Below are 22,158 nucleotides of genomic sequence, written 5' to 3'. Positions count from 1 at the left end.
GAACCAGCTGACGGTGCTGGAACCAGGTGGTGGACCCGAAGGCCCACAGGAGAGGAGAGAACAGCTAGGCCGCGAGGCAGCCGCAGTTACCGAACCCCAACAGTCCTACAGGGGGAGCTGGGCCTACTGGCACTACAGAACCAGCCTTGACTACCAGTTCACGCAGCCCACATAGGAAGCTCCTAAACTGGAGGCACCCTGGAGTTGGCTAACCCGACCGCACCACGACGGGGCAAGCATAGGCGTCTCAGTGAACTTGACACAACCCGGAAACAGCTGACAGTGCTGAAACCAGGCTTGGCACGAGGGAGTACCTGTGACAAGAACACTGCCGAGAACCAGCTGGCGGTGCTGGAACCCGGATGCGTTGCCCCAGTGTGCAAGAGCCAATGGCACCGAGGACCAGCTGACGGTGCTGGAACCCGGTTACTAAGCTGTAGGTGCCCGCGCTTAAAAGCACTACCAAGGACCGCCTGACGTTGGCGGAACTCGGATACCCAGGAGGAGGCACCTAAGCCAAAGGCTCGGCCCGGAACCAGCTGACGGTGCTGGAACCAGGTGGTGGACCCCAAGGCCCACAGGAGAGGAGAGATTAGCTAGGCCGCGAGGCAGCCGCAGTTACCGAACCCCAACAGTCCTACAGGGGGAGCTGGGCCTACTCGCACTACAGAACCAGCCTTGACTACCAGTTCACGCAGCCCACATAGGAAGCTCCTAAACTGGAGGCACCCTGGAGTTGGCTAACCCGACCGCACCACGACGGGGCAAGCATAGGCGTCTCAGTGAGCTTGACACAACCCGGAAACAGCTGACGGTGCTGAAACCAGGCTTGGCACGAGGGAGTACCTGTGACAAGAACACTGCCGAGAACCAGCTGGCGGTGCTGGAACCCGGATGCGTTGCCCCAGTGTGCAAGAGCCAATGGCACCGAGGACCAGCTGACGGTGCTGGAACCCGGTTACTAAGCTGTAGGTGCCCGCGCTTAAAAGCACTACCAAGGACCGCCTGGCGTTGGCGGAACTCGGATACCCAGGAGGAGGCACCTAAGCCAAAGGCTCGGCCCGGAACCAGCTGACGGTGCTGGAACCAGGTGGTGGACCCGAAGGTCCACAGGAGAGGAGAGAACAGCTAGGCCGCAAGGCAGCCGCAGTTACCGAACCCCAACAGTCCTACAGGGGGAGCTGGGCCTACTGGCACTACAGAACCAGCCTTGACTACCAGTTGACGCAGCCCACATAGGAAGCTCCTAAACTGGAGGCACCATGGAGTTGGCTAACCCGACCGCACCACGACGGGGCAAGCATAGGCGTCTCAGTGAGCTTGACACAACCCGGAAACAGCTGACGGTGCTGAAACCAGGCTTGGCATGAGGGAGTACCTGTGACAAGAACACTGCCGAGAACCAGCTGGCGGTGCTGGAACCCGGATGCGTTGCCCCAGTGTGCAAGAGCCAATGGCACCGAGGACCAGCTGACGGTGCTGGAACCCGGTTACTAAGCTGTAGGTGCCCGCGCTTAAAAGCACTACCAAGGACCGCCTGGCGTTGGCGGAACTCGGATACCCAGGAGGAGGCACCTAAGCCAAAGGCTCGGCCCGGAACCAGCTGACGGTGCTGGAGCCAGGTGGTGGACCCCAAGGCCCACAGGAGAGGAGAGAACAGCTAGGCCGCGAGGCAGCCGCAGTTACCGAACCCCAACAGTCCTACAGGGGGAGCTGGGCCTACTGGCACTACAGAACCAGCCTTGACTACCAGTTCACGCAGCCCACATAGGAAGCTCCTAAACTGGAGTCACCCTGGAGTTGGCTAACCCGACCGCACCACGACGGGGCAAGCATAGGCGTCTCAGTGAGCTTGACACAACCCGGAAACAGCTGACGGTGCTGAAACCGGGCTTGGCATGAGGGAGTACCTGTGACAAGAACACTGCCGAGAACCAGCTGGCGGTGCTGGAACCCGGATGCGTTGCCCCAGTGTGCAAGAGCCAATGGCACCGAGGACCAGCTGACGGTGCTGGAACCCGGTTACTAAGCTGTAGGTGCCCGCGCTTAAAAGCACTACCAAGGACCGCCTGGCGTTGGCGGAACTCGGATACCCAGGAGGAGGCACATAAGCCAAGGGATCGGCCCGGAACCAGCTGACGGTGCTGGAGCCAGGTGGTGGACCCCAAGGCCCACAGGAGAGGAAAGAACAGCTAGGCCGCGAGGCAGCCGCAGTTACCGAACCCCAACAGTCCTACAGGGGGAGCTGGGCCTACTGGCACTACAGAACCAGCCTTGACTACCAGTTCACGCAGCCCACATAGGAAGCTCCTAAACTGGAGGCACCCTGGAGTTGGCTAACCCGACCGCACCACGACTGGGCAAGCATAGGCGTCTCAGTGAGCTTGACACAACACAGAAACAGCTGACGGTGCTGAAACCAGGCTTGGCACGAGGGAGTACCTGTGACAAGAACACTGCCGAGAACCAGCTGGCGGTGCTGGAACCCGGATGCGTTGCCCCAGTGTGCAAGAGCCAATGGCACCGAGGACCAGCTGACGGTGCTGGAACCCGGTTAATAAGCTGTAGGTGCCCGCGCTTAAAAGCACTACCAAGGACCACCTGGCGTTGGCGGAACTCGGATACCCAGGAGGAGGCACCTAAGCCAAAGGCTCGGCCCGGAACCAGCTGACGGTGCTGGAGCCAGGTGGTGGACCCCAAGGCCCACAGGAGAGGAGAGAACAGCTAGGCCACGAGGCAGCCGCAGTTACCGAACCCCAACAGTCCTACAGGGGGAGCTGGGCCTACTGGCACTACAGAACCAGCCTTGACTACCAGTTCACGCAGCCCACATAGGAAGCTCCTAAACTGGAGGCACCCTGGAGTTGGCTAACCCGACCGCACCATGACGGGGCAAGCATAGGCGTCTCAGTGAACTTGACACAACCCGGAAACAGCTGACGGTGCTGAAACCAGGCTTGGCATGAGGGACTACCTGTGACAGGAACACTGCCGAGAACCAGCTGGCGGTGCTGGAACCCGGATGCGTTGCCCCAGTGTGCAAGAGCCAATGGCACCGAGGACCAGCTGACGGTGCTGGAACCCGGTTACTAAGCTGTAGGTGCCCGCGCTTAAAAGCACTACCAAGGACCGCCTGGCGTTAGCGGAACTCGGATACCCAGGAGGAGGCACCTAAGCCAAAGGCTCGGCCCGGAACCAGCTGACGGTGCTGGAGCCAGGTGGTGGACCCCAAGGCCCACAGGAGAGGAGAGAACAGCTAGGCCGCGAGGCAGCCGCAGTTACCGAACCCCAACAGTCCTACAGGGGGAGCTGGGCCTACTGGCACTACAGAACCAGCCTTGACTACCAGTTCACGCAGCCCACATAGGAAGCTCCTAAATTGGAGGCACCCTGGAGTTGGCTAACCCGACCGCACCACGACGGGGCAAGCATAGGCGTCTCAGTGAGCTTGACACAACCCGGAAACAGCTGACGGTGCTGAAACCAGGCTTGGCATGAGGGAGTACCTGTGACAAAAACACTGCCAAGAACCAGCTTGCGGTGCTGGAACCCGGATGCTTTGCCTTTCAAACATTGTCTTCCTACAGCCCCAACTAGCGGTGTTGGAGCAAAGGGTAAGCAGGGGGAGCAGAGTGTAGGCCGAAGCCTGCACTGGAGTCAGCTTTGTGTCTGCGTTGCGTTTGCAGGACACTTTGCCGGCTACACAGTGGGGGAACAGCAGGCGGTGCTGAACCCCACTAACACATTGGCTGGTGTTTTTCTCTGTGCAGCTAGCACTGCCGGGCAAAAACTAGCGTTGTTACAGCCCAGGGTCAGCAGGAGGAGGAGAGGAGCAGAGTGTAGGCCGAAGCCTAGTTGAACCAATTTCAAAGGTAACCTTTAACCCCCCCTCAGGTGTTACAAAGTACAAGAGCCACACCTTGTGCAGCATTAATGCTGCACAAGAAAAGGTTGCTCTATTAATTTGTCTACTTGCACACGCTGAATGCAACACGTACACAATTTAGGCCATTCTACAGTCAAACTGTAGTTGAGGCGTGACTTGTATTTTTAAGGAGACGCAGCATAGGTGTCCCAAATAACGCCTTTGTGCTTGACGCAGCATCCTGAGCATTGTTTTTTGCTATACAGGAGTCTGCGCTCTTGTGTTATCCCTTGGCAATGCCCTGTTAGCGCTGCCCGTCTTATGACCTCATTTCATGTTGGCCGCTGCGGTTAACGATGGCCATAAATCCCAGACCCACACTGCCTTTTCATAAAGTCACACTGCGGTGCTGGGATTCGTGGCCTTGAGCAGTAAATATTTTCGACGCTCACACACGTCCTTACACCTGCTTCAGACTGGGCGGCCTCTGCTGATCCCTTTTCGCATGCCGCAGCCAGGAGGCCGCACAGTCTGAAGAAGGCGGAAGGAGATGAGTGACGACAGGCGAACATATGCACTGCTCGTGCCCATAAACCACACCCTCGCTGACAAAATAAATAAGACAACGGTGGGCGTTGTTTCACGCAGGGCGGATGCACAGGCGCAGCCAGCTAACCATGATGTCAAAAGACGGGAAGCGCTACCAAGGGGGGTGCTGCGTATCATTACAAAGGAAAGTCACACCTCAGGGACAGTGGAATGGTCTCAATGAGACACATTTTGTACGTGTTGAGTTCCACGTGGGCAAGGAGAAAAAGTCAGCCACCTTATACAAATGCAGCAGTACTGCTGAACAAGGTGGCTGTTATACATAGAAACACCTGGGGGTGGGGGGCAGGCTTTCTTCAATTTCAGTTCATGTGCCTGCATGGCGTTTGCAGGGCACGTTGCCGGCTACACAGCTGGGGAACAGCTGGCGGTGCTGAACCCCACAAACACATTGGCTGGTGTTTTTCTCTGTGCAGCTAGCACTTCCAGGCTAAAACTGGCGGTGTTATGAGCCCAGGGTCAGCAGGAGGAGAGGAGCAGAGTGTAGGCCGAAGCCTGCACTGGTGGCAGCTTTTGTTATGTTGTGCCTGCGTGGCGTTTGCAGGTCACGTTGCCGGCTACACAGCTGGGGAACAGCTGGCGGTGCTGAACCCCACTAACACATTGGCTGGTGTTTTTCTCTGTGCAGCTAGCACGTCCGGGCAAAAACTGGCGGTGTTAGAGCCCAGGGTCAGCAGGAGGAGGACAGGAGCAGAGTGTAGGCCGAAGCCTAGTTGAACCAATTTCAAAGGTAACCTTTAACCCCCCTCAGGTGTTGCAAGGTACAAGAGCCACACCTCGTGCAGCATTAATGCTGCACAAGTAAAAGGTTGCTCTATTAATTTTGCTCCTTGCACACGCTGAATAAAACACGTACACTATTTAGCCCATTCTACTGTAAAACAGTAGTGGAGGCGTGACTTGTCTTTTTAAAGAAAAGCAGCCCAGGTGTCGAAAATAACACCTTGGTGCATGGGCGCAGCTTCCTGAGCGTTGTTATTTGCTGTACAGGAGTCTGCGCTCTTGTTATCCCTTGGCCATGCGCTGTGAGCGCTTCCTGTCTTCTGACCTCATTTCATGTTGGCCGATGCGGTTAGCGGTGGACATGAATCCCAGACCCACAGTGTGTTTGGAAAAAATCACACTGCGTGGCTGGGATTCGTGCCCTTGTGCAGTTAATATGTTTGCCGCTCACACATGTCCTTACACCTACTTCAGACTGGGCGGCCTCATCTGATCTCTTATCGCATGCCGTGGCCATGAGGCCGCACAGTCTGAAGAAGGCGGAAGGAGATGAGTTAAGACAGGCGAACATATGCACTGCACATGCCCATCAATAACACCCTCGCAGCCAAAATATATGAGACAATGAGGGGCGTTGTGTTGGGCAGGGCGGACGCACAGGCACAGGCAGCCAACCAATGATGTCAGAAGACGGGCAGCGCTACCAAGGGTGGTGCTGCGTATCATTAGAAAGGAAAGTCACACCTCAGGGACAGTGGAATGGTCTCAATGAGACACATTTAGTACGTGTTTAATTAAACGTGGGCAAGGAGAAAAAGTCAGCCACCTTGTACAAATGCAGCAGTACTGCTGTACAAGGTGGCTGTTATACATAGAAACACCTGGGGGTGGGGGGCAGGCTTCCTTCAATTTCAGTTCATGTGCCTGCGTGGCGTTTGCAGGACACGTTGCCAGCTACACAGCAGGGGGACAGCTGGCGGTGCTGAACCCCACTAACACATTGGCTGTTGTTTTTCTCTGTGAAGCTCGCATTTCCGGGCAAAAACTAGCTGTGTTAGAGCCCAGGGTCAGCGGGAGGAGGAGAGGAGCAAAGTGTAGGCCGAAGCCTGCACTGGTGGCAGCTTTTGGTCGGTTGTGCCAGTGTGGCTTGTGCTGGACACGATGCCGGCTACACAGCAGGGGAACAGCTGGCGGTGCTGAACCCCACTAACACATTGGCTGGTGTTTTTCTCTGTGAAGCTCTCATTTCCGGGCAAAAACTAGCGGTGTTAGAGCCCAGGGTCAGCAGGAGGAGGAGAGGAGCAGAGTGTAGGCCGAAGCCTGCACTGGTGGCAGCTTTTGTTCTGTTGTGCCTGCGTGGCATTTTCAGGTCACGTTGCCGGCTACACAGCTGGGGAACAGCTGGCGGTGCTGAACCCCACTAACACATTGACTGGTGTTTTTCTCTGTGCAGCTAGCACGTCCGGGCAAAAACTGGCGGTGTTAGAGCCCAGTGTCAGGAGGAGGAGGAGAGGAGCAGAGTGTAGGCCGAAGCCTAGTTGAACCAATTTCAAAGGAAATCTTTAACCCCCCTCAGGTGTTGCAAGGTACAAGAGCAACACCTTGAACAGCATTAATGCTGCACAAGTCTAAGGTTGCTCTCTTCATTTTGCTCCTTGCACACGCTGAATAAAACACGTACACTATTTAGCCCTTTATACTGTCAAACAGTAGTGGAGGCGTGACTTTTCTTTTGAAGAAGACGCAGCACAGGTGTCAAAATTTACACCTAGGTGCTGGGCGCAGACTCCTTACCGTTGTTATTTGCAGTACAGGAGAGTGCGCTCTTGTGTTATCCCTTGGCAATACCCTGTTAGTGCAGGCCGTCTTATGACCTCATTTCATGTCGGCCGGTGCGGTTAACGATGGTCATAAATCCCAGACCCACAGTGCCTTTCCATAAAGTCACACTGCGGTGCTGGGATTTGTGGCCTTGTGCAGTAAATATGTTCGCCGCTCACACATGTCCTTACACCTGCTTCAGACTGGGCGGCCTCAGCTGATCCCTTATTGCCTGCCACGGCCATGAGGCCGCACAGTCTGAAGAAGGCGGAAGGAGGGGAGTGAAAACAGGCGAACATATGCACTGCTCGTGCCCATCAATCACACCCTCGCAGTCAAAATATATGAGACAACGAGGGGCGTTGTGTCGGGCAGGGCGGACGCACAGGCACAGCCAGCCAACCAATGATGTCTGAAGACGGGCAGCGCTAACAATGGGGGTGCTGCGTGTCATTAAAAAGGAAAGTCACACCTCAGGGACATTGTAATGGTCTCTAATGAGACACATTTTTTACGTGTTGAGTTCCACGTGGGCAAGGAGAAAAAGTCAGCCACCTTGTACAAATGCAGCAGTACTGCTGTACAAGGTGGCTGTTATACATAGAAACACCTGGGGGTGGGGGGCAGGCTCACTTCAATTTCAGTTCATGTGCCTGCGTGGCGTTTGCAGGTCACGTTGTCGGCTACACAGCAGGGGAACAGCTGGCGGTGCTGAACCCCACTAACACATTGGCTGGTGTTTTTCTCTGTGCAGCTAGCAATTCCGGGCAAAAACTAGCGTTGTTAGAGCCCAGGGTCAGCAGGAGGAGGAGAGGAGCAGAGTGTAGGCCGAAGCCTGCACTGGTGGCAGCTTTTGTTCTGTTGTGCCTGCGTGGCATTTGCAGGTCACGTTGCCGGCTACACAGCAGGGGAACAGCTGGCGGTGCTGAACCCCACTAACACATTGACTGGTGTTTTTCTCTGTGCAGCTAGCACGTCCGGGCAAAAACTGGCGGTGTTAGAGCCCAGGGTCAGCAGGAGGAGGAGAGGAGCAGAGTGTAGGCCGAAGCCTAGTTGAACCAATTTCAAAGGTAACATTTAACCCCCCCTCAGGTGTTGCAAGGTACAAGAGCCACACCTTGTGCATCATTAATGCTGCACAAGTGAAAGGTTGCTCTCTTAATTTTGCTACTTGCACACGCTGAATAAAACACGTACACTATGTAGCCCATTCTACTGTAAAACAGTAGTGGAGGCGTGACTTGTCTTTTTAAAGAAAAGCAGCCCAGGTGTCGAAAATAACACCTTGGTGCATGGGCGCAGCTTCCTGAGCGTTGTTATTTGCTGTACAGGAGTCTGCGCTCTTGTTATCCCTTGGCCATGCGCTGTGAGCTCTTCCTGTCTTCTGACCTCATTTCATGTCGGCCGATGCGGTTAGCGATGGACATGAATCCCAGACCCACAGTGTGTTTTCTAAAAATCACACTGCGTGGCTGGGATTCGTGGCCTTGTGCAGTAAATATGTTTGCCGCTCACACATGTCCTTACACCTGCTTCAGACTGGGCGGCCTCATCTGATCCCTTATCGCATGCCGCTGTCATGAGGCCACCCAGTCTGAAGAAGGCGGATGGAGATGAGTGAACACAGGCAAACATATGCACTGCACATGCCCATCAATCACATCCTCGTTGTCCAAAAAAATAAGACACCGAGGGGCGTTGTTTTGAGCAGGGCAGACGCACAGGCGCAGCCAGCTAACCAATGATGTCAAAAGACGGGCAGCGCTAACAAGGGTGGTGCTGCGTATCATTAGAAAGGAAAGTCACACCTCAGGGACAGTGGAATGGTCTCAATGAGACACATTTAGTACGTGTTTAATTAAACGTGGGCAAGGAGAAAAAGTCTGCCACCTTGTACAAATGCAGCAGTACTGCTGTACAAAGTGGCTGTTATACAGAGAAACACCTGGGGGTGGGGGGCAGGCTTCCTTCAATTTCAGTTCATGTGCCTGCGTGGCGTTTGCAGGACACGTTGCCAGCTACACAGCAGGGGAACAGCTGGCGTTGCTGAACCCCACTGACACATTGACTGGTGTTTTTCTCTGTGCAGCTCGCATGTCCGGGCAAAAACTGGCGGTGTTAGAGCCCAGGGTCAGCAGGAGGAGGAGAGGAGCAAAGTGTAGGCCGAAGCCTGCACTGGTGGCAGCTTTTGGTCGGTTGTGCCAGCGTGGCTTGTGCTGGACACGATGCCGGCTACACAGCAGGGGAACAGCTGGCGTTGCTGAACCCCACTAACACATTGGCTGGTGTTTTTCTCTGTGAAGCTCGCATTTCCGGGCAAAAACTAGCGGTGTTAGAGCCCAGGGTCAGCAGGAGGAGGAGAGGAGCAGAGTGTAGGCCGAAGCCTAGTTGAACCAATTTCAAAGGTAACCTTTAACCCCCCCTCAGGTGTTGCAAGGTACAAGAGCCACACCTTGTGCAGAATTATTGCTGCACAAGTAAAAGGTTGCTCTATTTAGTTTGCTCCTTGCTCACGCTGAATAAAACACGTAGACTATTTAGCCCATTATACTGTCAAACAGTAGTGGAGGCGTGACTTGTCTTTTTAAGGAGACGCAGCACAGGTGTCAAAATTTACACCTAGGTGGTGGGCGCAGATTCCTGAGCGTTGTTATTAGCTGTACAGGAGTCTGCGCTATTGTGATCCCTTGGCCATGCGCTGTGAGCGCTGCCTGTCTTCTCACCTCATTTAGTAACATAGTAACATAGTTAGTAAGGCCGAAAAAAGACATTTGTCCATCCAGTTCAGCCTATATTCCATCATAATAAATCCCCAGATCTACGTCCTTCTACAGAACCTAATTGTATGTTGGCCGTTGCAGTTAGCAATGGATATGAATCCCAGGCCCACAGTGTGTTTTTCAAAAAATAACACTGCGTGGCTGGGATTCGTGGCCTTGTGCAGTAAATATGTTTGCCGCTCACACATGTCCTTACACCTGCTTCAGACTGGGCGGCCTCAGCTGATCCCTTATCGCCTACCACGGCCAGGAGGCCGCACAGTCTGAAGAAGGCGGAAGAGATGAGTTAAGACAGGCGAACATATGCACTGCACATGCCCATCAATCACACCCTCGCAGCCAAAATATATGAAACGAGGGGGGTTGTGTCGGGCAGGGCGGACGCACAGGCACAGGCAGCCAACCAATGATGTCAGAAGACGGGCAGCGCTACCAAGGGGGGTGGTGCGTGTCATTAAAAAGGAAAGTCACACCTCAGGGACATTGTAATGGTCTGTAATGAGACACATATTTTACGTGTTTAATTCTACGTGGGCAAGGATAAAAAAACAGCCACCTTGTACAAATGCAGCAGTACTGCTGTACTAGGTGGCTGTTATACATAGAAACACCTGGGGGGGTGGGGCCAGGTTCCCTTTAATTTCAGTTCATGTGCATGCGTCGCGTTTGCAGGTCACGTTGCCGGCTACACAGCAGGGGAACAGCTGGCGTTGCTGAACCCCACTAACACATTGGCTGGTGTTTTTCTCTGTGCAGCTAGCACTTCCGGGCAAAAACTAGCGGTGTTTAAGCCCAGGGTCAGCAGGAGGAGGAGAGGAGCAGAGTGTAGGCCGAAGCCTGCACTGGTGGCAGCTTTTGTTCTGTTGTGCCAGCATGGCTTGTGCTGGACACGTTGCCGACTACACAGCAGGGGAACAGCTGGCGGTGCTGAACCCCACTGACACATCACCTAGTGTTTTTTCTGTGTAGACAACACTTCCAGGTGGCAACTGACAGTGTTGAAACCCAGGGAATCAAAGAGGAGCAGAGTGTAGGCCGAAGCCTGCAGTGGAGCAAGTTGAAAGGGAACCTTTAACCCCCCCCCCCCAGGCATTTGTTGCTGAAAGTGCCATATTGTACAGCAGTAATACTGCACATGGAAAATGGTGGCTCCGAAAATTATGCTCCTTGCAAACGCTGAAGTACACACTCATATAATGTGTCCCCTCAAACTGTCAAACCGTCCCAGAAGTGGGACTTTCCTTTGTAATGTGACACAGCAAAGCCGTCATTCCAACCCCCTTGGTGCCGTGCGCCACCTCCTCAACGTTGTTTGGTTCTGTCACGGAGCCCGCGCTGTAATGTTATCCCTTGGCCATGCACAGTTAGCGGTGCCCGTCTTCTGACATCATGTAGGTGTCAGGCTGGCAGTGGCTGTGCGTCCAAGCTGCCCGAGATCCAACCTTGCAGTGTCATCTAATGTAGTCCCACTGCGGGCCAGGAATCCATGGGCATGCGCAGTGCATATCATCGCCTCTCACTCACCTCCTTCCTGCTTCTTCAGACTGTGCGGCGTCACGGCTGTGGCATTCTATTAGGGATCAGCTGACGCCGCCTAGTCTGAAGAAGCGTGAAGAAGGGGAGTGAGAGGCTAGTATATGCACTGCGCATGGCCATGGATACCAGGCCCACTGTGGGATCACATTAGACAACACTGCGAGGTGGGATTTCGGGCAGCGTGGACGCACAGGCGCAGCCAGGACGACAACAAATGATGTCAGAGGACGGGCAGCGCAAACTGTGCATGGCCAAGGGATAACATAACAGCGCAGGGTCCATGACGGAATCAAACAACGCTAAGGAGCCAGCGCACGATGGCAAGGGGGTAGCAATGACGGCTGTGCTGCGTCACATTACAAAGGAAAGTCCCACCTCCGGGACGGTTGGACGGTGTGAGGGGACACATTACATGAGTGTGTAGTTCAGCGTTTGCAAGGAGCATAATTTCAAGAGCGACCTTTCCCTTGTGCAGTATTAGTGCTGCACATGGTGGCTCTTTCAGTAACAAACGCCTAGGGGGGGGGACAGGTCCCCTTACATTTTAGGTGTGCCAGCGTGGCGGTCGCATGACACGTTGCCGGATACACAGCTGGGGATCAGCTGACGTTACTGAACCCCAATAACAGAGGAGCGACTGTTGACTGTGCAGACAGCACTTCCAGGCACCAACTGGCGGTGTTGGAGCCCAGGGACAGCAGGAGGAGCAGATTGGAGGTATTGCCGCACACACAGCTGGGGATCAGCTGACGTTACTGAACCCCAATAACAGAGGAGCGACTGTTAACTATGCACACAGCTCTTTCAGTCACCAACTGGCGGTGTTAGAGCCCAGGGTCAGCAGGAGGAGCAGAGGAACAGAGTGTAGGCCGAAGCCTGATTGGAGCAAGTTGAAATGGAACCTTTAACCCCCCCCAAGACGTTTGTAGCTGAAAGAGCCATCTTGTGCAGCACTAAGGATGCAAAAGTTTTCCTTTTATAAGTGTTAAGTTCTGCGTGTGCAAGGAGCTAAACCAAAAGAGCTACCATTTCCTTGTGCAGCATTACTGCTGCACAAGATGGCTCTTTCAGTAACAAACGACGGGGGGGGGGGGGACAGGTTCCCTTACATTTAGGTTGTTGTGCCAGCGTGGCGGTCGCAGGACACATTGCCGGCTACACAGCTGGGGATCAGCTGACGTTACTGAAACCCAATAACACTGAGTCATATGTTTTTACTGTGCAGCCTGCACTTCTGAGCCGCAACTGGCGGTGTTGGAGCCCAGGAATAGCAGTTCAGGTGGTAGAAAGATGAACACAGCAGGAGACCTGGATGACGCCCAATTACTTAAGAGATCCAGGCCTGGTTCATTTTCAGGAAAGTAAGCCGGTCAACGTTATCGGAGGACAGTCGCATGCGACGGTCTGTTAGTACACCACCTGCGGCACTAAAGACACGTTCCGATAAGACACTAGCCGCAGGGCAAGCCAGCACCTCCAATGCATACTGGCTTAGCTCTGGCCATGTATCCAGCTTAGAGACCCAAAACTTGAACGGGGAAGAGCCGTCTGGGAGTACAGTAAGAGGGCAAGCCATGTAGTCTGTCACCATCTGACGGAACCGTTGCCTCCTGCTGACTGGAGCCGCCGGTGATGGTGTAGACATTTGTGGCGGGCACACAAAAGTGTGCCAGACTTGTGCCATACTGGGCTTGCCTTGGGCAGAGGCACTGCTTCTGCTCCCTCTTTGGGCAGAGCCTCCCCCACTGCCTCGACGCACTGAGCTGCTTTGTAAAGCACTAGCAGCACTCCTCTCAGTTGGACAGGAGAAGATGATGGAATTCACCAGTGTGTCGTAGTACTCCGGCAATTTACGCTCCCGGGTCAACGCTGGGATGAGGTTTTGGACGTTGTCCCGGTAGCGAGGATCGAGGAGGGTGAACACCCAATAATCAGGCATGTTGAGAATGTGGTCGATGCGGCGGTCGTTTCTCAGGCACTGCAGCATGAAATCCACCATGTGCTGCAGAGTTCCAACTGGCCCAGAAACGCTGTCCCCTGCTTGAGACATGATCTCTGCCCGCTCGTCATCACCCCACCCTCGCTGTACACACTGACCACTGGACAATTGTGTTGCTCCCTCCTCTGGACGGAGCTCTTCCTCCTTCCACCGGGTAGGTAGGTCACATATGATGCGGTGTTCCAGAAGGCGGAATCGGCGCTGCAGAGCAGCAATGCGGGATCTGGCCAAGCTGGAACGCCGCAAGTGAGCACACTCTAGGCGGACCTTGTGCAGCAGGGCATCAAGATCCGGATAGTCCCTCAGAAAACTCTGCACAACCAAATTGAGCACATGTGCCAGACATGGGATGTGAGTGAGGTTGCCAAGGGCCAAAGCTGCCACCAGATTTCGGCCATTGTCACACACTACCATGCCTGGCTGGAGATTCGCTGGCAGTAACCACACATCGCTCTCCTGCTTGATGGCATTCCAGAGCTCCTGCGCTGTGTGGCTTCGATGCCCCAATGAAACTAGTTTCAAGACGGCCTGCTGACGTTTGGCCACGGCTGTGCTCATGTCGGTCATAGGTAAACGTTCACGGGTCCATGTGGAGGTGGACTGTGACGGATCCTGCAGAGAGGAATCTGAGGAACTGGTGTAAGAGGAGGAGTCGATGCGTACAGACTGGATTCCTGCAATCCTTGGAGTGGGCAGGACACGTCCTGCGCCACTCGCACGATCTGTACCTGGCTCAACAACAATAACCCAATGGGCAGTGAGGGAAACGTATCGCCCCTGTCCATGCTGACTGGTCCACGCATCTGTGGTGAGGTGGACCTTGCTACTGACGGCGTTCAGTAGCGCATGTTTTATGTTTGCCTCAACATGCCTGTGCAGGGCAGGGACAGCCTGCATGCTGAAGTAAAAGCGGCTGGGCACCTTGTACTGTGGGACTGCCAATGCCATCAAGTCACGGAAGCTGTCAGTCTCCACCAGCCTGAACGAGAGCATTTCCAGGGACAACAGTTTGGCAATGCCTGCATTCAGAGCCTGTGCTCGGGGGTGGTTGGCCGAGAATGCCCGCCTTTTCTCCCATGCCTGTACTACCGATGGCTGTAGAGTAGACTGGGAGTGTGAGGATGACTGGGAAGGTGGTGCTGTGGGTGGAATTACACAAGGTCTCTGGACAACAGTGCCAGAGGTTCTTCCATGGCGATCCTGGGAGGAAGCCAAACCAGCTGTGCGTGAGCTGGAGGAAGAGGCAACACGAGCTGAAGAGGTGGTAGCTGCCGCTGTTGGTTGGCCTACATCTTCAGTCTGTTTCTGTAACTCCACCGCGTGCCTGGTCCGCACATGTTTCCACATATTTATGGTATTGAGGTTGCTGACATTTTTCCCTCTTTTTACTTTCTGATGACACAGCTTGCATTTGACAAAACAAATGTCATCTGCAACTGTGTCAAAAAAGGACCAGGCACTGCAAGTCTTGGGAGCGCCCTTTTTGGCTTTGGAAAGAGACAGGCTCCTAACGGGTGCCAAAGTGGAGGCTACAGGCTCCACAGTCTTCCCCCTCCCTCTCCCTCTTTGGCCCGTAAGGGGAAGCTCTTCCTCAGAGCTGCTCCCACCACCTTCCTGTTCCTCACGCCACGATGGGTCAAGGACCTCATCATCTCCACTACCCTCTGCCACCAACTGCTCCTCCTGGGTAGTCTCGGCAGCACAGTACGCATCAGAAAGCGGCACCTGAGTTTCATCATCAGATGCGTACTGCGCTGTGGTCACCGGAGGCACTGGCCCACCTGCCTCTTCAGAGTCAGAGAGAAAAAGCTGTTGGGCATCACTGCACACTGCCTCTTCTTCCATTTCTCCAATGCTGCTTGGCTGGCCCCCTGTTTCCAAGCCAAGAGATTCAGAGAACAGAAGTAGAGACGGCTCCTGTCCTGGGCTCTCTGACTGCCTGGCCAATTTGGCAGGTGGTGAAGAGACAGATGGCTGCTCTCCAGTGCTCTGTGCCTGAGAGGATGTGGCACTAACTGAAGTCGATGCCGAGGCGTTAGCTGCCATCCACCCGACAACGGCTTCAATTTGGTCTTCACGCAGCAGCGGTGCACGGCGCTCTCCGACAAAGCTGCGCATGAAGGACTGTTCCCTGCTGAAACTGAGTGACGACGAGTCACCGGCGCCCGCAGCAGGCACAGAATCACCACGTCCTCTCCCTGCTCCTCTCCCTGCTCCGCGCCCACGCCCACGTGCCTTACTCCCTGCCCTCTTCATCTTGGTTGACAGATAAAGATAAGCAGAAAAGTACTAAGGCCTTAGTGTGCATATTCCTGAAATGCTCCTCCTAACAGGTGTAAGAAACACTAATGTTGTAAAGTGTGGACTAAACTTTATTATTTTTCAAATGTGGCCCACACAAGTGTTAAGTTGTGTTTGGTGAACTTTACTTTTTATTTTGTGCAGATCGGGCTACAGAGCTAGTTTAAATCACACGGAGACCGTGCAGACAGCCGTAAACGGCGCTGCAAGGCCAAAAAACCCTCCTCTAGGTTATCCTATGTAGTGTTTTTCCACTATTTAGCTGGAGACGGGTGGAAAGACACTAATAGGAATTTTTTTTAAAAATTTTAAACAGGCTGCACTATTTGAAAAAAAGGAAATTGTTTTTCAAGGTATGAGGCAGTAACGCACCCTGAGCTGAATCCAACCGGCTATAGCTGCACACAGACTACAGGGCGAGCTGCGCTCACACAGAGACCGTGCAGACAGCCGTAAACGGCGCTGCAAGGCCCAATAAACCCCCTCTAGGTTATCCTATGTAGTGTTTTTCCACTATTTAGCTGGAGACGGGTGGAAAAACACTAATAGGAATTTTTTTTTTTTAATTTTAAACAGGCTGCACTATTTGAAAAAAAGGAAAATTTTTCTCAAGGTATGAGCCAGTAACGAACCCTGAGCTGAATCCAACCGGCTATGGCTGCACACAGACTACAGGGCGAGCTGGGCTCACACGGAGACCGTGCAGACAGCCGTAAACGGCGCTGCAAGGCCCAAAAACCCCCCTCTAGGTTATCCTATGTAGTGTTTTTCCACAATTTAGCTGGAGACTGGTGGAAAAACACTAATAGGGAATTTTTTTTTAAATTTTTAAACAGGCTGCACTATTTGAAAAAAAGGAAAATTTTTCTCAAGGTATGAGCCAGTAACGAACCCTGAGCTGAATCCAACCGGCTATGGCTGCACACAGACTACAGGGCGAGCTGGGCTCACACGGAGACCGTGCAGACAGCCGTAAACGGCGCTGCAAGGCCCAAAAACCCCCCTCTAGGTTATCCTATGTAGTGTTTTTCCACAATTTAGCTGGAGACGGGTGGAAAAACACTAATAGGAAATTTGAGAAAAAATGTGCAGCAGGCTGCACTATGAGCAAAAAAGGACAACTGTGTGAGGCAGTGTGAACCCCCCCTGAGCTGAATACAACCGAGTATATGGCTGCACACAGACTACAGAGTGAGCTGCACACACACACACACACAGAGACCTTGCAGAACGCTGTTAAAACAGCGCTGCAAGGCAAGAGCAAGGTGAACAGTGAAGAACACACAGCGTTTTGCTAAATTAGCCTTTGGAAAGGAAAATAAAGCAATTAGCTATCTCAACTGGCCCTCAGTTAGAACACAGCGTCCTGTCCCTAACTGAAATCACAGCAGAGTGAGCGCAAAATGGCGGCAGCGTTTTTTATAGTGCAGAGTGACATCATTTCAGCAGCCATTCACAGCCTTGCCAGTACTTACATGCCCACCATGCTAAACAGGATGTGCCCACACTTCCAATCATTCCTCATTGGCTGCTGCGTTCAGTTTGAATTCTGGGAACTTCCGATTCCGGTATCCGATACGCGGGAAGTATCGGAATTCGGTATCGGAATTCCGATACCGCAAATATCGGCCGATACCCGATACTTGCGGTATCGGAATGCTCAACACTAGTATTGGCGTATTCAGGAGAAATTGCATAACAAAATTTATGGTTACATTTCTGTTTTTACACTTGTGAAAATAAAAAAAATGGTTCTGAATTAAGATGTTTGCAAAAAAAAAGTTAAATGTTCATTTTTTCCTTCCACATTGTTTCAGTTCCTGTGAAGCACGTAAAGGGTTAATAAACTTCTTGAATGTGGTTTTGAGAACCTTTAGGCCGGCGTCACACATGCGAGTTTTACGGACGTAAGAGCGCAGAATCTACGTCCGTAAAACTCGCAAAACATACGGCACAATGATTCTCAATGGGTCTAGTCCTATCAGCCGTATATTACGGATCCGTAATATACGTCGTTCTACGGCCGTACAAAATCGCAGCATGCTGCGTTTGTCAGCGTATTGCGCAAAAAATACGCCAATGCAAGTCTATGGGAGAGCGTATAATACGGAATGCATACGGACCATGCGTGTGACTTGCGAGAAATACGCTACTCACTGGCAGATGTCCTGAACTGTCTAAAGCCCTCAATCAGGCAGGTGAGACATGCTAATTAGCTGAAAAAGCCAGACAGTGAACCCGGAAGTCTGCTGCACGCCTCCACGGAGTGAGAGATTGAGCATGGCCAGCATAATTAATGTAGACATGCTGATCATTTTGATACAGGAGAGGCCAGAAATCTGGGACCAAAGAGACCCCAACTATGCGAACAGGGCAGTAAAACAAGCTGCATGGAGGAGCGTGTGTGGCTCCCTCTTCCCCCAGTATGACCAGCAGCCACGTGCGGCCCAGCGACAAATAAGTAAGTACACCCATGTTTGCAATGTAATGTTCTTGCTAAACAGCAGGCCCTTACTACTTTGAATTGCTAAACCTTAATTTATTAATTCTTCCTGAAAGTAATATAAATCCAAGCAGTATATACATGGTGCTGGATATGATAAATGGATTTCATGAAGGTTTAGAACAGGTGTGCCCTTACTAACATTGTTTTCCAGTAATTTGTTTTTCTGGGATAGAGGTTAGCTGACTCTGTCCTTGTGGCCTTGCTTCATAATTGTGTTTTTTTGTTAAATTTCTTGCTTAATGTGAGCCACAAAAGCCTCTTTCTATGCTACCCGTAAATCTGTGTCCTCCATTACACCTTGTGTGAGCACTCTGCATAATGGTCTAAGCAATGTGTGTATTTTTTGTTGTTTCAGTGGATGATGTAACAACAAGGTGGCGGAGTATCCGTGACCAGTATAGGAGGGAGAGGCAGCAGCGGGAGAAAAGTGGAGCCGGGGCCCCTCCTAAAAAAAAAAAATACATTTACTTTGATCGGCTTACGTTTCTCAACCCCAGCATGGACCTCAGGCCGTAAGTAAAAACATCTCAAACTGGGTTAATTTTTTAATGCTGAGAGATAATTCCAAATAACATAGTAACTGTCCAAATTTATCTTTTGCAGAACTCAGTCTAACCTCACTGACAGGGAGACAGGGTCTGACTCAGAACTGGTCATTGACCCAGTTGGAGAAGGTGAAGAGGTGGCTGGTCCATCTGCTGCTCCCTCAGGCGCAAGACCTACAGCATCTTCCTCATCTGGCCACCCAGCTCCAGCTGCAGCTGAAGAAAACCAAGAGGCCCCACAGTTCTCTTCTGCAGCAGCAGCACCAGCACCTAGCCAGGATGACCCTGGGAATAGCAGCAGCCCAACTGTTGCCCTGGACCAATCCCCACAGGTTGCAGTCAGACCCCAGCGTGCACGACGCAGGAGAGAGCTTCGCCAAAGCAGGAGAAATGTGGATGCTGGGGTCATGAACTATTTGGCCCGGGTTCGAGAGGATGATGGGGAGGAGGGATTCACACGGAGCCTTGCCCAGTATTTACGCTCCATAGAGCGGGAGTTGAGGCTGCGTTTGAGAGGGTGTTTTCAGATCCTTATTGACGCATGCACCCCCCCAAATAACCCATACAATCTGATGCAGATGATTGAACAGTGGCAGATGTCACCTGATAATATTCTGCGGCCTCAGAGATTACAAGGCCTGCATGCGCAACAAGGATCTGAAGCACCCCCTCTACGTCAGCCAACACCTCCACCCCAACCCACAACTAACCAACAATGGCAACCTCAGCACTATATTGCAGGATATCAGCACCCATCCCAATATGGCCACTTGTCCAGACCCAGTGCTGGAGGCTGGTCCCAACCGGGGTTTGGACAATATGGTCATTTTGGGTTGGGGTATGATTCCCGCACATATGGGCAGCAACATCAGGGTTATCTCCCAAATCCTGGCCCCACTCATCAAAGTGGCCAGCATCAGAGCAGGCAGAATTTCCCGCAGGCCACTATAACATCCGCACAGGCTGCTGGACAATTGGGCCTACAAAGGCCACCTGATGCTGACACAGACCAATCCACTTCTCCACTTCCTACGTACCAGGACTTGTAATTTTGGGTACACCTTTTTTTTTTCTCCAAAATTAGGTTTGGATTGGGCTTAAAAAGCAAGCTGTAATGTCTTTATTTTACTTTGTGTTTTGGTTCCCAAAAAAAAATGTTGCACTTTTTTTGGCCAAAGATTTGTTATGCCAAAAAAAAACCAAAATCTAAAAAACAAGTTTAAAAAGTAAATTTGCCGTTACTACCAAAAAAACTATGTATGCACTCTGTTCATTCTTATTACCTCACACACACATGATATGATCATAACCATATGTGAACAAATTAAACACAGCAGACATATTTTCCACATTGGTAATGCCAAAATTTAAGCAAATAACAAATTACACATGCAAAATTGCCTAGTCTTGCCAGGGAGTGGCACCCTGAGGACTCACAAAATAATTTGTGAACACATCACGAACTTTTAGTCCAGAAAGGGGACGTCGCGGAGGAGGGACATATGGGGTAGGCCTACTATGATTGTTCATGACGTGATTATGCAAATTAGTAGACGAACAATCATGTATTCGGGTGAAATTATGTAGAATTACACAGGCTTTGATCACTTCATTGATTGAAGCCTCACTCAGCTGAATTGCAGACTGAAGAACCCGCCATTTGGCTACAAGAATTCCAAAGGCGCACTCAACCAGTCTCCGTGCCCTGGAAAGTCTCAAATTAAACACCCTCCGCCGGTGGTCAAGGTTGCGCCTGGGGTAAGGCCTCATGACGTGCCTCGTCAGTTGGAAGGCCTCATCTCCAACCAAAACAAAAGGCACTGCTTCCGCATTGGAGCCTGGGAGTTGTTGTGGTGGTGGGAGGTTCAACTGGTTGTCACGTAGCCGCCGACCCATTATGGACGAATTGAAGACCCTAGAGTCTCCAGTTCGGCCATAGGCCCCAATGTCTACAATTATAAACCTGTAGTTGCTGTCAGCAACTGCTAACAGAACTACAGAGAAAAACTGCTTATAATTGTAGAATTGGGAACCAGAGTTCGGCGGCTTACGCACCCTGATATGTTTCCCATCCACAGCTCCAATGCAGTTAGGGAAGTCACAATTATTTTGGAAACCAGTGGCGATTTTGACCCAATCCTCCATTTTTGGCTCCGGCATCACAACTTCGTTAAGTTTCAGCCATATTTGGGAACAGGTTGTCCTAACAATGACTGAAATGGTAGAACGCCCAATGAGAAACTCCAGGTGTAGACCCGCATAGGACAAGCCTGTGGACAGGAAGCTGCAAAACAAGGAAAAAAAACAAAACATGAGGAATATGAAAACAGGAAGAAACACAAGTGTCTATTTAATTTTCGCAGTCATTATTGACTAAGCAAAAAGGGTCATTTCACATTATTACTATACTCTAATATTACCCACATTTTTAGAAATGTGCTTGTGGCTTCATGTCTAAGTAAAGTAACTGAAACATAGTAGGACAAAACACATTGGCAAACATACAAAAATATAAAAGGTCAAAATACATACCGTAAGGTTAGGAGCAGACGCTCCTCAGCAGAGATGGCTTTTCTCATCCAGGTGTCCTGATAGGTGAGGCCAGGACGTAACATCTCCATCAACATGTCAAAAGTCCTGATGGACATGCGAGTATACAGGTAAAATTTGTCTGGATGGGCCCTCAAAGCTGAATAGAGTCTCTGGAAATGTCCTTTACTCTGGCGTTGTGTCAATAGAGGATGCACCCACAATCTTCGTCTCCTCCTTCGCGGATCTGCATTGACCGGATATGGCTGGCCAAAGCGACGAGACAACACCCAGTGAAGCAACACCCGCTGAGTTGTGCTTAAATACACATGGTCAGACATGTTTGTAAGGTCAAAGTAACACAGCCAAAATATGCTAGAGAACATATAGGGCATATGGGAGGGGTACACCTGTTGTCGAGGGCTTAAATAGTGTTGGTAATGATGGTTTAAATGATTTGCAGGCCTGAAAACCGTTAAATGTCCATTTTGTGATGGTGCGTGTCAAAAACGCAATACGGATCACATACGGATTACACACGGACCAGTACATGCGCAAAATACGCGACCACACCTAGGCTACGCAAGAACTACGGAAAGAGATTACGGAGACATTTTGGCGTATTACGCGCGTATTACGGACGTATAATACGTTCCGTAATGTCTTACGCCGAGTGTGACGCCGGCCTTAGCGGTGCAGTTTTTAGAATGGTGTCACACTTCATTATTTTCTATCATATAGACCCCTCAAAATGACTTCAAATGTGATGTGGTCCCTAAAAAAAAATGGTGTTGTAAAAATGAGAAATTGCTGGTCAACTTTTAACCCTTATAACTCCCTAACAAGAAAAAATTTTGTTTCCAAAATTGTGCTGATGTAAAGTAGACATGTGGGAAATGTTATTTATTAACTATTCTTCGTGACATATCTCTCTGATTTAAGGG

The 22,158-nt window shown here is 51.7% G+C and overlaps 1 protein-coding gene across 1 annotated transcript in view; it reads right to left on the bottom strand.

Moving 5' to 3' along the window:
• LOC138671685 (uncharacterized) overlaps nt 1–21,825 on the bottom strand; it is a 44,643-nt gene extending 22,818 nt beyond the window's left edge. Inside the window, exons 1-2 of the mRNA XM_069759846.1 lie at nt 21,218–21,825; nt 20,437–20,969 (exon numbers count right to left, since the gene is read on the bottom strand). Coding sequence (XP_069615947.1) covers nt 20,437–20,969; nt 21,218–21,609 — 925 coding nt within the window. The 5' untranslated portion in view covers nt 21,610–21,825. The remainder of the gene's footprint in view (nt 1–20,436; nt 20,970–21,217) is intronic.
• Between the last annotated feature and the right edge of the window lie 333 nt (nt 21,826–22,158).

This window comes from Ranitomeya imitator, chromosome 3 (genome assembly GCF_032444005.1).
Source record: "Ranitomeya imitator isolate aRanImi1 chromosome 3, aRanImi1.pri, whole genome shotgun sequence".
Lineage (NCBI taxonomy): Eukaryota > Metazoa > Chordata > Amphibia > Anura > Dendrobatidae > Ranitomeya > Ranitomeya imitator.
The sequence above is the reverse complement of the archived record's forward strand: the minus strand, read 5'-3'. Positions and strand labels throughout refer to the sequence as shown.